This window comes from Lepisosteus oculatus, chromosome 2, assembly GCF_040954835.1.
Source record: "Lepisosteus oculatus isolate fLepOcu1 chromosome 2, fLepOcu1.hap2, whole genome shotgun sequence".
NCBI classification, from domain to species: Eukaryota; Metazoa; Chordata; class Actinopteri; order Semionotiformes; family Lepisosteidae; genus Lepisosteus; species Lepisosteus oculatus.
Genome location: NC_090697.1, coordinates 66,400,207 through 66,417,698, shown reverse-complemented (window position 1 = coordinate 66,417,698; position 17,492 = coordinate 66,400,207). Strand labels below are relative to the sequence as shown.

Genomic DNA, 17,492 nt, shown 5'->3' with positions numbered 1-17,492 from the left:
GGTGTTGCATTCTCCCTCTCCGCACGGCCATATAAGATAACAATGCAATAGCACCTTGTGCAGATGACATCACAAAGTGGCAACTCAATTATTCTGGTGCAGGTGCAAAAAAAGCATTTTGCTGTCAGGATTCGTTACTGAGTGGCCAAGGCAAAAGATGGGCTTTGTAAAACCTGGATCTTTCTGTGTACACAGTGACTGCCTGGCTGTAGAGGACCTGTAGTGTTCAGGCTCATTGTTCATCCATTAATTACATAGCTGGGGGCACCGTCATCGAAGTACCACACGGCTGGAGGATTGGCACCTGTGGCCTAGAAAGACAAAGACTCCTGGAAAATATAAAAAACAACAGAGAAGCTTCACAGCTCATAGGCAGAAGTTGCACTATCCTCACTTACTCCCTGGTCATGGTGATCACAGCCAAAGATCAAAATCAAATTCCACCATCAAGGGTTAGCGATAATGTCTGTACAATGTGCAATGTCTGCATTGCACCACACAGCAGAAACCGGTTCTGATGCTTATACAGTACAGTAAGTGTAGCTGCGGAGAATGGAGTTAGTCCTCCACATAGACCTTTTTCTAACCCTTCTGCGTGCGCCATCAGCACACGACAGTGTGGCGTTGATTCTGCTCTCTAGTTTCTTCTTGAGGTCAAAATGTAGTGAAGTGGCTTGTGCTCTGAGACAAGAGCCCCCCAGAACCTGCCACTCTCGTCTCCATCACCCTCCTCTGCCATCAACTCTGAAGTAGACATCTTCTCACAAGATCCTTAAAGGAGTGTTGACTCTGTGCATCGACTGGAAATACAGTATTTTGTGCAACCTGGTCATTCCAACTTAGTCTGCTGTACTTTAATGCACAAAAGAGATTAGTTTGTTTTGGAATAAACAAGCAATTACATTATGTCCTCAAAAGTATTCTTTGTGCTACGTACATATATTTGAGTAATTGAACCAATGGAGTTCTTTTGTGGGCTATATACTATACACTGAAGGACTTCAACTACCTTTCAAGGTACCCCTAGGTAATCTAATCTCTTTGTTACCTGTTGTTTTACTGGGTTATTGATGCATTCCTGTAATTCTTCACACATAGTCAAAGCACAGACAATGAACAGGTTTCCAAAGACATACAGAAAGAGATAGAAAGAGTTAAACTAATGGACTGGTTCTTTCACCTCTAATGGTGATAGAAAGTGCATTTTATAGAAGCAGGCCAGGGCTTTTAAGATGCTGATGATTCCTGAGTATATTAGTCTGAAGCACTAATGCAGACACATACAGACAAGAAATAAAGCTGGAAGAAAAGGTATATGCTGCATTGCTCAATCGATAATCTGTGTTTCACCTTAAAAGTAGCATTTTTAAAGCTGCTTCTGAATTCTGCGGCAGAGAACAGTGTCAGCTAATAGCTTAGCCTTATTACTGGTCTTAAAAGTACTGCATTATAAAGATAACATCTGATGGCTAAGTGCACAGAGGACAAAGTCCTCGTTTCTGCATGATTCAGGTTCGAAAACACATAACAGAATTTCAGAGTTTGTGACTGCACCTCGCCAAGTGCTGTCAGTGACAACAATTCACAGAAGTACATTACCTTTTCTGCTGAAACATAGAGATGATAAGTCAGATTGAGGTGAAGGGTAAGACTGGGAAACAAACGGGGTTTCATGGATGCAGTACATGGAGCTACTGTGGCTGTCATAAAGTTTGGAGGGAGTGTAGCAAAGATTTTGGGGAAAAGAGAACTGAGAAAGGATTCTTGAAGTGCAGAGGTAGACTAGGCGTCCCGCCATCCAGATGGGTCTAGCTGTGTTGTAGAAATTTAGTTCGTACTCCAAAGAGGGAGCTGAGACTTTCAGGCTTTATATTGGATTTTGTAAAATAGTGTTCACAAGTCGTCACTGTAAATAAATTAGCTTGTCACCCTAGTATAAGCTATTCCTGTGGGTACTCCTTATCTTATGTAAGATGATAAGTGAAAAAAACTCCACAATCCCTACTTTTCACAACATACAGTATGTCAGATTGTTTTGGGGTCATTTGTTTAGAAGTATGCCTTTTACACCACCCAAACAGGATTGTCTATTGGAAAACGTGTTAATATTGAGTGACAGCTTATTTTCTGTTCCAGTTAGCGAGTTCCTTGCAAACATACTGTGTGAACGGCCAACCCTGCTTTGCAAGGTATCCAATTGGTGGCGAAACAACCTGAACTCAGGTTCGCAGAGGGATCTTGTGACAAGATGATCACATCTTTCCAGCGTTGGAATTTGTGTCTTCACAATTCACAAATTCATCAGATCCAACTCCTGTCTGATCCAACCGGCCTAAACCAACCAAACCATGCCCCGGGCACGATGCAACATGAAGGGTTCATCTCAAAGAGCACTGAGGAGGTCAGGGAAGAGAATAAACATGATGGCTTTTAGACTTTTGGTTTCAAATTGCTGCCACCTTCCCCCCAAAATGACCCCCCCCCCCCCCCCCCCGCCTCCTCTCCCATTTCCTCCTTCTCTCCCTTCCTCCAATGTCCCCACCCCCTCTCTTTGGCTGGCTAATCCAAGTGTGCTGTAATGTCTATCTCTCTCTCTCCTGCAGATGGAGGTAGTGAGTACCTTCAAGAGAAGTGGTTCGTTTCAGGGTGCAGTGCGACGCCGCTCCTCCGTTCTCAGCCAGCTCCACGATGTAACCAATATTTCTACCCCCACTCACGTAGTTCTTTCTACTGCCAATGCAACCGGTGCTCCTGGGAGTGAGTTTCATTTCCTTAACTGCACACGCAAAACAAAAAATCAACACAGACAAGACACGTCTCCAGACACGCACACACACCCACACGCCAACACATAACCGAGCCATGACCAGAGAGAGGAGAAGCACTTGGAGTGCGCCTTTCTTTCATTCTCTTTCTTTGCAGTCCTTATGCGTTTCTGATCAGCGTGTTTTGTTTTTTTTTGTCATGTGTTGGTTGGCTGGTTGGTTTCTTCCTTTCCTTCTTCTGAAATCTCTTGCTTGACAGCCTCTCTCATTTCTTTATTTTGGTGCTGTGTGGTCCTGTTTTGGTCCTGTTTCTTGCCTTTTTCTGTGTTGTTGTCGGTTTTTTTTACTGTTCTTTTTCTCTGGCTGGATGGGACAAGCCATATTCTCTCTTTGATTGGAGTTTTTTCATCCCCCCCGTTTGACAACAAGACAAAATTTTGAGAGAGTAAAGCTTTGTGCTTTTTCTCAGGAAAAAAACAAGATGGGATGCTGGTTTATGAACTGGACATTTAAGGGATGGGTAAGGATCAACTGTGGATTTTCACAGGTGTTTTTGAGGACAGTGCGGAGCAGAGAGACTGGTTTGCCCTGACAACTGTTTTTTTCCCCACAAAGATATCAGTGATCACACTTTTAACATTCTGAAAGGGCACAGGGACAGTAACAGTATCGGCACAATAATAGATTAAAAAGGGGATTGCGTAGTTCAGGGAGCAAGCGGTCATTGGGTTTTCTGAACAAGGCAAAGGCCTGAAAGTTGCTGTCATAAAGATGTCCTTTCCAACACCGCAGCACTTAAACCAGCTGCCTACGTAAAGTTAATGGCTTCCATTAAATAGACTAAAGAAATCTGTCACTTTTGAGAAATAAAATATATATAACCTTCCTTAACCTCAAGATTGCAGCAGCTGGGTTGCCTAGATTCAGATGTTGCATGTAATGTTTTGTACTACCACAGAAGTACTCAACAGTGAACAGTCATGTTGTAGTGAGAATTAGATGGTGGTACAATAGTTACTGGAACCTCTGTTCACATTTCTCCCGTGGTGCTGGAAAAAGAATCATGTTATTTTGGATAATGAAGAAAAGAGGTTTTGCTGACAAGAACGCGCATCCAAAAAGTCCTCAGCAGAGTGATGATGCTTGCACTCTTATTTTTGTAGTAATGAGCTTCCAGCACCAATTCAGACTGAACAGAAAGTGTGTGAATATTAAAGCATGTCGCTGATGCTGAGAAACGTATATGAAGCCAGAAACTTAACAGGGAAATTGTTCCTAATGACAACAACGAATCAGACAAGTTCCTAGTCTGTGTCCTTCTGGGTTTATGCTACCCTGAAGATTAAGGGGGTTTAAAAAAACCATCAAAGGCCAAAAATCTCCCAGTTCTCTTATTCACTTGTGGGCCATGCGAAGTTCTCTTTCATTTGAGGGAATATGGTGGGATCTCTTTGGTTTCTTTTTTCGCTGTTTATCTCAATTGCATTTTCCATTTGTTTCTGATTGTACTGTGGCTGAAAACGGGAAAAAAAAGCAAGAACAAAGATGTTAAAAAAAAATGGAAAAGTCAAATCGGATGTTCCCAGTGTATCTGCGGTGTGATTCTCTCGCCCTTGCTGTGTGCACGAGAGATGCGTCTGTAAGCTTTCGAGTATAAGCCCCAACGGTTGTGACAGTACTTGAATTTACATGAATGAAGAGGATGTACTTCATCAACCTTTTCCTTTTCAGTGTGGATGTTGAGCTCTCGGCAATCTCTTGGGATTAGGAACAGGAAGTTTCTTTGTTTTCTTTTTTCATCCCAGCAGATGTCATCCTCTGTCCTAATCTCTGTATCGATCTGCCTTTCTCTCCCTTCCTCCTTTCTCTTTCTCTTTGTAGAGTTTTTCCTCTTCCATGTACGGGGTTGTGCAGCTCGAGCACCTCGCAAGGGAGTTTAAATTTCAGGCAGTCGTTTCAGTTTCAGCTTCAGCTGAGAGATATTACCCCAGTTATGTTGGAGACCTGTTTGGTTTTCACAAGTTCACCAAATGTGGTGCTCTTGACAGGAGGACTTCAGACTTCATTTCAAACCATGGGGCACCTCACAAGTGGTACTAGGAGAGGAAAGCTGGATGTCACAAAACTTTCATAAACTGGAGAGTTTGTTTCAATGTCGCTGCTTGTACTCAGTTTTAGTAAAAGATTTTAGTACTCGCTTGGTAATAATGACAAAGGTGTAGCCTGGAATTGAGTTTTCTTTTAAGAGAAATCCTTTGTCTCTGTATAGGTATTTGAAAGCCCGGCTCTTTGACTGAGGAAATCTTTTTGTGTTTTTATTTCTTATTATCTTTATTCCATGTTCAACACCATTGACCCGCCAGGAAGGACCAACGACACCCTTGATTTAATTTCTTCCTTCCATTCTCACCCTCGTTTTTCTCCTTATTTTCACGACTGTCAGTTCTGTCTGTCGTCTTGACCGGCTTTGGAATTATTTATTTTGCCCTCTTCCTTCCCCCCGTTGTCTTGACGACAGCTGTTTTCATCCCTTCATTGTTAAGGTACACGTTTCTTCCTGCCCTTCACATTTGCCCCATTGGCTGAAGTTTTGAATGGGATAAATTATTACATGTGCAGTGGGGCTGGATCAGGGTTAGGCTGGGAAATGTCTGTCTTAATTTGCACAGTATTGTTTTTATTTACCATCTCTCATGTTTGTTTTTTTCTGCTGCAGTGTACACTGTAGCTCATTGCACTAAAGCTGGACAGAATCCAATTATAGTTTGTCTTAAATAGCTGATTGTCTGTTTCCTCCCAAAGTTTTAATTTTTAAGTACAGCATTCCTGATCCACCAACTTTGATAGCAAGATACAGTAGTTTGTCTGTTTTTAGCTTTCAGTTAGGGACTACAGTGTGCCCTACATGATTATGTTTTATAGTGTTTGGAGAAAGTAAGGTTCAGATAAGAAGAAAAAGAAAGTTAATGTGTTTAATATTAGTTACTGATATAACATTCAAGGGAAAAACAATTAGTGCTATAGAGAAACAAAATATCGGTCCCAGTTGTCCAAAATGGAAAGCAAATAATAACCTACCATCCTAAATTGTAATGAAACTGGAGACATATTAGGTTGTTCATGGATTTTGGTTGACCTGACTGCATTATTGCATGGGAAGCAGCATTCTTGTCTGGTATTATTTGAGTTATATATTCATGGAAGGTATTTCTAAAGTACCGCTCTACAAGAACGCAACTTCCCCACACAGTGAGTACATGGAGATGGAAAGAAATTGGGAAAAACCTTCTTATCCTAGGAACAGGCTGATCTTTTTTTTTCTGATGACTGGTGCTGTAATTTGGATTAGCTCCCTGGATGCTCTTGGTTTTCTTTCTTAGGTGTCATGGGCATACAGTAGATAGGTACTGTATGGAGATACAGCAGGCATCACCTTGAGGCTGGCACTTCTGGCATTGGGCCTTGACATCTCCTGCCACTTTCAAATACCATCAGACAGATAAATTCCATTCGGACATCTGGTCCAAGCTCCGCAAACAGAATTTTAGCCCAAACACTGCACTTGGCATTACCTTTTCAGGCTGGCTTAGTAACGCTGATCCAAACGCAGTGGTATTATTTCATAGCTCGATTCTTGAAGATACATCTAGCGATGGAGAGCAGGAGAGATGGCAGGAAGGCAGTCAAGGACCAGGGTTTGGGTCAAGAGATCCCAAGACTCCCTGTCGGCTTTCTCCCCCTAGCTCTTCTAGTTCCTCCTCACCTCCGTCTCCATGTTCCAGGTTTTTGTTTCCTCCCACTCGGGCAGGTTGTGGGCAGACTTCCGGCTGTCGAAGCTGGAAGAAAGCGTTAGAAAGTGGATTAACTTGGGAATGAGGAGTGGGAGGTCATTAACACTGCTTTTCCATCGCAGCCGTCTCTAACCACTGCCCTGCCTCTTCCTCCTGCTTCTTCCTTCTTCTGTTTTGGTGCTTTTTATGGAGCCAGTTTTGTTCTGTTTTTTTTTTGTTTCCATTTTTGGAGGGGGAGAAGGCTGGCAGGGGGAGAGGAATGGGGCAAGAAGTACGTGTGTGTATGTGTTTTGTTTTGGGGGGGGCGGCGCAGTGTGAAGGGTTAATTTATTTTTTTAATTTAGTTTTTCCATCAAGCTTCTTCCTGAAAAGGCCCGGGACTGAGGAGAGGCCGAGGCGATTTGGCGTTCCCAAAAAAAGGAAACAAACAATGCAAAACAAACACACTAAAAGAGAGAACCCCCCCCACCCCCCAAAAAGTACCTGATTTTCGCATCCAGGTTTTTGCAGATCACATTACAACCACGGGCGTTATACTCGAATGTTTACAGCACCCAAAAAGAAAAGAAAAGAAGAAGAATGCATGAAGCTTTCTTGTTGTGACAAACAGGCTCTTTGGAAAAACAAATGAGCGCACAGCCAAAAGCTTGACCTGTTCCTCCTGTTTGCTTGTGTTCCAATTTGATTTCTTTGGGCTCATTGGCTTCTTTTCCTTTGCGGTTAATGGGGTTCAGGGGTTCAGGGGAGGGGGGTGAGGGAGACTGCTCAAGAGCAAAAGGCAGAAAGCACCATTGCTGCAGAATGTTTTATTTGGAACTTTATGATTTCTGTTTATATATACATGCATTTGTATATATGTGTTGATTTATCTTTACAGCATGAAGCTTGTATGTGCACAAATTAAAAACGAGGCACCAGCAAGGCGTGGGAGGCCCCTCTTTCTTTTTTCCCCTCTTTCTCTTTTGAACCCTCCAAAAACCTCCATCAACTTTTACACATGCTTCTCTCATTTGCAACTGAGCACGGGTGCATGTTTCTTTCCTCATAACTCACTCAGTGCTTGATTTTGGGCCATTTCTTTCTGTCTTTTTTTTGTTTTGTGGGGCAGTTTGGGGCTTTTCTGTTAGTCCCTTTCCTGCTGGGGACAGGAAATTGCAGGTGTTGTTTTGGGGCTCCCTTTATTTCCTTTTTTTTTAGGAAAGTGTAAAAGGAATCAGACGTTTGGAAGGACAGTGCTACTGCCTTTTTTTTTAATTAAAAAGACTCCGAATGTGTTGTGAGGACTTAAAAGACAAAACAAAGGAAAAAACAATACTACATGCAGGGCTAGTGCCTTAAACCCCACTGTATTTCCAGCCCTTTTCGTTTCCTGGTTTTCTTCTCAGTTTGCTCCCTGCTCTCTGAGCACTGCTCACCAGCTGCCATTTTTTGGGGCTGTCCATGTTCTTAGGGTAGACCACAAAGCGCTTTTCGACTCTCCTCTACTGCAAGCTCTGGGGCGACCCACTGTGAAGAGGGCAAGTTTAATTCAGGGGCGTCAGCTGTTTAAGAGTCCGATTCGATCCACGGGCGGCGGCCACTTCCTGTCTTTGCTCTTTCAGCTGGTAAACGTCGCCGCCCACTTCCTGGATGGGCGTTATACTCGAGCTCTATCGAATGTTTCCACTTCCACTCCCGCTCCGTCAGTTATTCACTGCTTCTACGCCGGCTCGTTTTAAAGACGGCGGGGCTTTCACGCTGCCAAATGTAAAGTTACACAGGCTGTCCTTCAGTTAGCCCTGGAAGTGAGTTAACAACAAAGCCATGTAAGGACAGGGCATATCACTCTGAATGCCGAGGCAGATCTGCACTTTTGCCATACGCTTAAAACCTAACGCGTTTGACTGCCTGCTACCACACCAGACACAGGCATTAAAAAAATGAAACTGACTTGAGAAGACAGTAGCATTAAAGTGAAGAGGTGTGGTGTATTTCCCATGTTGTGGCTCACAGTGAGAGCCCAGAGCCTCAATTGCACATGACAATATCCTAACATGGGTTCACTTCAGCTGACATGTAGATGGAACTCCCAGACATACCGTTAACTGGGAAAAGCCCCAAAACCATAGTCACTTGCCACTGTTTTTTCCTGCTGTACTGGATTTTCTTTCATGTTTGGTTTTATTGTTCTCGCTGGTGATAAAGTTGTGAGTTGAAGAAAGCCCATTAGCAGAAGCTCGCTCTGTGGTTTCTTTTCCTTTCCACGCTGACTCAGCAGCACCGCTAACAATCTGCCTTTGAGTTGATCGGTTTTGCTTCTTCTCTTTCTGTTCTCTGCACTCTGACTGCTTGCTGTCGCATGCCAGAATGATTGCACAGTGAAACCAGATGAGAGGCCTGTCCTCTCATTGCTTTGATAGCTTCCTCTTCTGTTCTGCGTCTGCCTCCATCAACCCCACACAAGTGGACAATGGGTGTTTCTGACACTTTGTGCGACTCCTCACGACCATGTCGCACTTTCAGGTCCTAAAGCTGGGGCGGGACAGTCAATACCTCATTCCGTGTGTGTCCTTTTTGCTTCTTTTTTCTAGCATTGTGTCGCAGATTCTAACTCGCACAATTCCTTTTTTTCTTTAATATATGTATGTGTGTATATATATACATATGGAGTGATCATGTATCGGCCGTTCAGTGTTGACATTTGCCCTCCTGAGTTCCCCCCCTCCCCCTGAGCTCCTTGAATGTACACCGTCTCGTCTCTGTCGTTCCTTTGTGGTGAACTGACAAAAGTCGTGCCCTTTCCTTTGGGTTAGTTTTCATGACTGTTCTGTTCGTTTGTTTGTTTGTTTGTTTGTTTGGTTGGTTGGTTGGTTTTGTTTGGGTTCTTTTGGTCGTTTTTTCCATTCGTTCCTGATTGCTTTCCCTCTCCTTCTGTGAGAACTCGGAAGATCAGGTCACGAGGAGGTGTGACTGGGAAGAAAAGGGCCCTTTCGAATCTGGATTCCTCCGACATCATCACAGTACGTCAGCTGACAAAAGGATTCGGAGTTTGAGAAAGGGCAGCTGGGTGTGCCTTTATCTAACCTTAATTTAAATTCAGGTTTATAATTTCAACTCTGTTCAACAGAAAAAAGACGTGATTGGCTCTGATCATCTCTAACTAAGTGAATCATGGTTATGGATCATAGATATAGTATAAACATTAACATTTGGGCTCAAGTTATACAGAGTTCCATAACTCAATGTAGATTTTCCTTTAGAGATTGTCCTCTAGATTCTTAAATGAAACCTCAAGAAAATTAAAATGACAGTCTTCTTTTGTCAGTGGGCCATTACTGTGCCAAACAGTACTTGCAAACATTAAAGAAAAATTGAGCAGAAGGAAAATACCCCATAGTTAGACCTTCCCTAACGATGAGTATCCACATGCATTTCCGTTTGAAGGCTATGAGCTGAAGCTTTGATGAGTGTCCTCCAAACTGCAAATGAACCACAGACTTTGTTCAAATTGTCACTCAACAAAGCCCTCATTGATAGTAAAAGTCTATTTTGAGAGAGTGACTGGGTCAGTTTACGTGAATTCTCAGCGTTTTCACAAAAAATCACAGTCTGGGAGATGATCATACTGCAGTTCTAAAGTGATCTGGAGTATCTGCAGACCTTGGACAGCCCTGAGCTAGAGTGCTATAGTCCAAATGATAAACGCCAAAGCTGAAAAGGTTACGTACAGTGTTACTATGCTACCATACTGTTCTGATAAGGTCTAATTGGGACTTTCTTCCTCAGTACCATTCCAGACAGCGCTTTGTTCCACAATGTTGTCCGGCTGTTGTGACCTGATCTTGGGAGCGTGCACATCCGTGCTTTGCAGGTCATTCACAGAGTCTAAAAATGCCCCAACTAAACCTTTCCCACCTCCCCTATCTCCTCCCTTCCCACTCTTCCCCTATCTTCTCGCCCCATCTCCCTGCAGATCCGAGTGGTGAAGGCCTTCCGTAGCTCCCTGTACGACGGGCTCGAGAAGCCGGAGTCCAGGAACTCCATCCACAACTTTATGGCCCATCCCGAGTTCATCATCAACGACTACATCCACAACATCCCCCTGATCGACGACACCGACATCGACGAGGAGTCGGAACTGGCCTCCAAGCACAACCACATCCAGCTCGTCCTCCGCCCGCCGCAGCCCCCGCCCGCGCCCGCGCCCACGCACCCCCACTCCCGTCACCCTCCGCGCCCCTACCGCCAGTACAGCCTCCCCGCCTCCCCCAACAGGAACAACAACGCCATCGACAGCGGCATCTACCTGACCCCCACAGACGCCAGCAAGTCGACCACCTCCTCCAGTCCCGGGAGCCCCCTGCACAGCGTGGAGACGTCTCTATAACATGGGGACGGTGGGGGGGTTAGGGCCTGCCGCTCGAGCGCCTGGCGAAACTGCAGATGAAGACTTTTCAGAAGGAGCGGGGGTGGCGGTGAGGGGTGGGGGGAGGGCAGTCGGGCCTGTGGGGGGGGGGCAGCGGAACCAAACCAAGACATTGGAAGGTGGAAACAACAGCTCGCTCTCCTCGTCGTCGTCGTCGTCGTGGTCATCGTTGTCGTCGCCATGGCCACCGCCATTGGTTTTTTCTGTCTTGCGCGCTCCCTCCCTCCCCCCTCTCTCTCTCTCTCTCTCAACGGCAGCAGGAGGGACTCCTCGCCATCGACACCCCCACCCCCCACCTGCCTCGACACCTGCACCCCGACCCTCCCCCCACCCCCACTCTCCCCCCCCCAGGATCCTCCCCACTCAGCCTGCCGAGGGACATTTTTTTTCTGTGATGGCAAATGAGACTGGGAAAGCAAAAAAAATGCCGGACTAGGAGGTAAATCCGCGGACTGTGATCTATGGTGTACTTTTGACTTCCTTGTTGTCCCAGGAAATAAGGATAGACTCACAGGGGGGACAAAGGGGGTCGATTCATTCCGCTTTTTATTGATGTTGTTATTATTATTAACATTATTATTATGGTTCTGATTATTATTACTACTATTACTACTACTACAACTATATTGCAATTACTAATGCTTTATCGATTTGCTTTATTTCTGTATTTATTTATTACTGTATTTATTTGATACCTGTGTTCGTCCGTTTGGTCGATTGCTTTACCTCCTTTCATTTTTTTTTATTTGATTCGATTTTTTTTTTTAATTTCCTCAACTCTGTATCTTTCTCTCTCTTTTTCTGTGTGTGTGTGTGCGTGTGTCGTCGTGTATGTCCCGGAATAAGAAAAAAAAAAGAAAAAAAGGAAAAAAAAACACAAAACAACCGAACAAAACGAAATAGGATACACTAAACGCAGACAGACGTGTGCGTCCGCGAAAAATAACATGAGACGTAACTACTCGGAACAACCTCGAACAGCCTGTGGGCTTTTCGCACGGGTGGGAACAGGTTTGCTCATTTAGTTGTCATTTCAATCGTTCTTGTTTTTTAAGTGGAGGGGGTGGCAAGGGGAGGCGGTGCGATGTTGCTAGGTGCTAATTTCAAATGGATGACTTTGCTGTCTGTGTCCACCAATGCCATCATCCAACGGGAGCAAGGCTGGTCAGCGAGCCCAGTAAAACAGTGTGTGTTTCGTCGTGGGAGGTTTAAAATGGATATGAATGTATTTGTGAAGCACAACCTCTAGCAGAGCATTTTACTACCAAAATCCATGCATTTGTCACCAGCCAAAACCCTTTGTTATTGGCTTATCTTGTGCCAAACGCCCACCATTAACACCCCGGACAACTTCAGCCTAGGTGTCTGCAGTGGTGCCCCAGATTTGAACACTAAAAAGAATCTAATACTGATATTTATTTTATTCATTAATCAATAGTGCCAGTAACCAACTGGAGCCCCAAGAAGGACAACCATTCTTCTAATGGTTGTCTTCTTAAGCCATATTTAGGCAGCCTAGATTTTAAAAAGCAATGTTTCCCGATTCCACGTTCTTGCTGCATCCAGGCTGATGATTATTTCATTGATTAGGCCTTTATAAATTGCCGTCAGTTCTGGAAGTGCCAGAGCTATTGTTTTACTTAGACAAAAGCTAAAGTAGCTTGAGAATGTCATTGTTTTAGGAGTAGAACAATGACCAAACCCATATCCTTTAAATTATCCGTTCAATGAGAGGCAAGTGAAAGTCCAGCTGAACTGAATACAAGAGGATGCCACCAGGGTCACTCCTGCCTTAAGGGCTACAGAAATCCCAGCTCGGTGAAAATCCCTTCACTCAACAATCATTCCATTCACTCGGGCTCTCCATTTTGATTTTCAAGTGGCTCACAACACGTTTGCAAGCAGCGAAAGACATGTGCGGAAAATAATATTCTGATTGGCGCTTAAATTGGGAAGAGGGGTGCAATAAGATCCAGATCAGTATTTCAGAAAGAGGATTAGTCAGTTCTGTCCATTGATTTGCAAAGATTGTACATCATGTGTTTCTGAACATACCGTACAAACGTTTTACACAGAGTGATACCTAAAATGTTACAACACAGTGGAGGTACATAGAGGAGTGAATGGAACTGATTACTAGACTGATAAACTCCTGGCGATTTTGCAAAATCAACTTAACATATCAACTTGATATGATAGGTCCCTCACAAATACATTGTTATAACTCATCTGCTATGCCCCAAGACATGTAAGGGTGGTGACAAATTGTGAAAAATATTACCATTGCAAATGAATGCTCTCATTTTTGTGATGTGAAATCATGCTGAATTATCAAAGAGTCATTGTAAAGCAACAGAAGCATAGGTGATTTGACCTTTATATTTAAATCATAATGTCCGCAGTTAATGAGTTTTATATGATACGTAAATATCCTCTTATGCATTTCCTCTGTTACAAAAGAGTAAGCTGTGTGATGGGAAGTCAGATGAATGAAAAATGGCCGTGGGTAAAAGGCCTTTCCGTACTCTCATGTGCTTCTTGAGGTGGTCATGATGAAAAGGGACGCACCTGGGGTTAAATATTCCAGAACTGTTATATTATCAGAAGAACTATGTAGATCAATGTTTATATGTTGGCATGTAATTTCACCAAGAGTTCAAAATTTGCTTCACTTCCTAGTGCTCTCCATGTTGCTTGGAATCAACATTATCCTCCTCGCATTGCCTTGCATGTTTTGGGCTCTGTGGGTTTCAGTAACATTATTCCAAACAAAGAGTTTTGCCAAAAATCGGAATCGGAAGCAGCAGAATGTTGTAATACTGCCAAAGCTGTGGCTTTAACTGTTCATGATATCAAAATAGAGCCTTATTTGCTACAACAAGCATGCAGGAAATGGGTCTAATGGACAAGTGGGTTGTCGTCCATCAGAAAGCTGCCGAACGCACACAGGTGCACGTGCTCCTCACCAGGGGGGGCACATCAGGAACTCAGCGCATTGTACCTCGAGTTCCAGACTGAACCATGTGACCGTGGGAGACGGCAATAGTACAATTCCATTTATTATTGCGAATCAAGAGAATCAGGGGGTGACTTTTATGGAGAAATCGTTTTTTTCGATTTCCTTGGAAGAGCACGGCTTTCTCGTCCACATCCAAGACAATCGTTTTTGAGGTGTTTTTTTTTTTGTGTTCATTTTCAAAGTGAAGAAAAAGAAGGTGGGTTGGAGCAAAGAAAATTACCAAAGGCAAATTTTATGACGAGGGGGCTTGCTCTTCACTGTAGTTGAAGTCAGTGGCATTCTCCTGGTGTTCCAGCAGAATACACTGGAAACTAGACTCAGTTACATGGTGTCGGTGTTCTCTATTACAGAAACTTACATATATGTTCACACAACCCACTGTATTCAAGCTTTGGTTGTAACTCGGGTCTATTGGTTCAAGACGTATCTGAGCAGGTATTGGATATCATATTCGCTGTTTAAAGATAAGACACATTATTATTAACAACTTACAATGCATTTTTTTTTCTTCAAGCACAGAGTTACTTCAAAAAATGAAATCATTTTATTTTCCCTGATTCCACATTTGAGACATCTTGCCTATACTCTGGTCATTCCTGGGGGGAAAACATCAGGGTTTCCGAGCCGTTTGTTTAAAGCACAGGTGTTAAACTCCAGTCTACGACGGCAATCTGAGATCTAGTTGGTTCTTGACGTCTCTTTTAGTGTACTGGCTCAGAGTTTAATAAGCCATTTAATATATAAATATGTGATATGTGTGCGCATTTTCCCTTTTGGGTGTTAAACTGGAGTTCAACACTTCTGTTTAGAATAGACCAAAGCAGTCAACAAAGTCATCCGTTTTGGGCAGATAGCTTTCTGATGTTTAACTCGATTTCAGATTAACCACTTCCCTCCTCTCTACCTCCACCTACAACGTTTACACAGCCAAGTTCAAAACAGACTTGCCTTGCAGAAGAATTCAACAGCAAAACAGTTAGTTGCCGTGTTTCAATTTTAATAAGCTATTCAATACAAAAATGGAAAAAAGGTATAATATTCCATTCTTGGGCTTCTTTTCATTCTATGTTGTAGATAATTTCACAAGAGGAAGAAAGAAAAAATACACAATGTGAAAATATATAATATATTTAAAAATTGCTTCACCATTGCTGTATATTTTGCCAAATGTACACATGTGCAACTTTTCATTTATTTTTTAAAATTGCATATTCTGTTTCAATGTTACTTCCTCTTTCTCCTCCTGTCCTATCTCTCTGGCTCTCTTTTTTTGTAAAGAAAAAATGAACAAAAAAAATCCAACCGCTTGTACATTATGATTATAATTATTTATTTTATTTATTTTTTGTTTGCCGACAGCGCTGTTTACGCTGAAGGGAAAAAAATTGCGCATTTTCCGGAGCATATTCTATTGTATTGAACCGCGCTACGAAAAGAAAAAAAAAAGAAACAAAACTATCTTCAGATTATTAAATATATAAAAATTACCTGCCTGTTACTTAAGAGAAAAATAAAGAATCTATATATGATGAACGAACACACCTGTATACTGTAGACTAAGCTGTATGGGAATCTACGAGAATTTACTGGGAATTAAGTCAACACTTTTTGTCTGTATAAAAAACAAAATATCAAAGTATTCTACAATAATAACTTTGATAAGTGTGTGTTGTTGCGTGTCATTTTTTAAACTCGCTTGTGTCACTGTTCTATCCTCGGGCATTACATGAATTTTATTTATTTATTATTTTTGTTTTTTTTTAAACTAACCATTTTTCACCCTTTTACCTGATCAATACCGAGCGCAATGCATCTACCAAGACAATCTCACTTGTATCACATATGTACGTGATAACTAACACTAACAGTATTTACTGTACATGACAATTGCGTGATAGTACATTGTGTACGATATGAAATCAGAATTTGAGTGTATGAAAGTGCCACATTCAGTAAATTATCACAATGCTTCTTCATCTGTAGTCTTAAGGACACGGGTGAATGTCCGTATGCTTATAATGATTCTGTTCACTAGTTAAAAAGTAAAACAATTTATTATAGGTAAAGCCAATTGAAAGCAAGTCTTTACAAATTCTGCAGCGTTTGACATTCCTATTATATGAACACTAAAGTGAAAGATGCAGTTGAGCCATATATGGTAGCTTCTAAGGGCTGTGATGACATAACGGAATGTAGATGGTCCGGTACAGTGAAATTATAATGATAATTATCGCATCGTTTTGTGAGAATTTACCATCATGTAAATTTGATCTCTCTTGGTGGCAGCAATGCTCTTCTGTGGAGTTCTGCCCATGACAACAACTCATTTGCAATGACTGGAGCATTTATGTATCGTAGGCCTCTGAAGGGATTTCCACTTAAGAAGCGTGGTGAGTTTGACCGTGTTTGGCAACTCATGTACTACCTTTTTTAAGGTCTATTCAATGTGGCATTACCATATTTCCCCAGAGGGAATAATCCCACTCTGCCACCAGTGGAATTATACTTGGCAGAGGCCTAGACACACCCTGTGCATTAATGAGTGAAATCATTGTTAAAAATTCCTCATACACAGATAATCCAGCTAAACTAGCTCAGATAAGTGTTTGTTCTCAGAGCCTCCAAAATAAATATCAAGCTTAAAGAGGCTAGAATTGTGCCTTTCTATAAAAGTACTTGACACTTAGCCCTAAAAACCCTCAAATGCAAAATTTGAAAAACAGTAAAAGTGGTTCATTAGGTAATAGTATAATAGTGACCGCCATGCAGAGTCCTGTAGATATGAAACCTAGTAATTTTAAGGTTCTAGGACTCTTCTCCCTGCTTACAGTATATCCTGCAGAGCCACCAGTGTACCCACAGACAAGCACAAAAAAGGTATATTATATAATTACAGTTTTTATTCCTCTAGCAATCAAAATAATTATCATCATCTGAAATCCTTCAATTGCTTACAGTACCCTCTTAATCCCCAAAATCCCAAACAATATGTTTCATTATACTCATTATTGCCAGCAGCCACATCATCCTGCAATTCAAAACTGACAACCCACTGAAGCTCAGCGGGTATGAGCCTGCCAAGTACCTGGATGGGAGACCTCCTGAGAAAAACTAAGGGTGCTGCTGGAAGAGGTGTTATTGGAGCCAGCAAGGGGCACTCACCCTGCGGTCTGTGTGGGTCCTAATGCCCCAGTATAGTGATGGGGACACTATATTGTAACAAATGCGCCATCCTTTGGATGAGACGTAAACCTGAGGTCCTGACACTGTGGTCATTAAAAATCCCAGGGAATCTCTTGAAAAGAGTACAGGTGTTACCCCTGAATCCTAACCAAATGTCCCCCAGGCCTTTACCATTCATGGCCTCCTAATTATCCCCATCTCTGAACTGGCTTCATCACTCTGTTCTCCTCCCTACTGAAAGCTGATGTGTGAACAGACTGGCACACTTTGACTATGACTATACCGTCGCATCATCACATTGGTGGTGGAGGGGATCCCCATTACCTGTA

At 42.6% G+C, this 17,492-nt stretch overlaps 1 protein-coding gene across 6 annotated transcripts in view; it reads left to right on the top strand.

The window, feature by feature from the left end:
• Positions 1-15,645, top strand: part of atp2b3b (ATPase plasma membrane Ca2+ transporting 3b) — a 135,112-nt gene extending 119,467 nt beyond the window's left edge. For 3 of the 6 annotated variants that reach the window (XM_015342828.2, XM_015342819.2, XM_015342836.2), the window contains 2 exons: positions 2,604-2,757; positions 10,509-10,622. In XM_015342828.2, coding sequence (XP_015198314.1) covers positions 2,604-2,757; positions 10,509-10,534 — 180 coding nt within the window. In that variant the 3' untranslated portion in view covers positions 10,535-10,622. Of the gene's footprint in view, positions 1-2,603; positions 2,758-10,508 lie in introns of all 6 variants that reach the window. The other 3 variants (XM_015342800.2, XM_015342792.2, XM_015342810.2) reach the window with 1 other exon arrangement.
• The last annotated feature ends 1,847 nt before the right edge of the window (positions 15,646-17,492 follow it).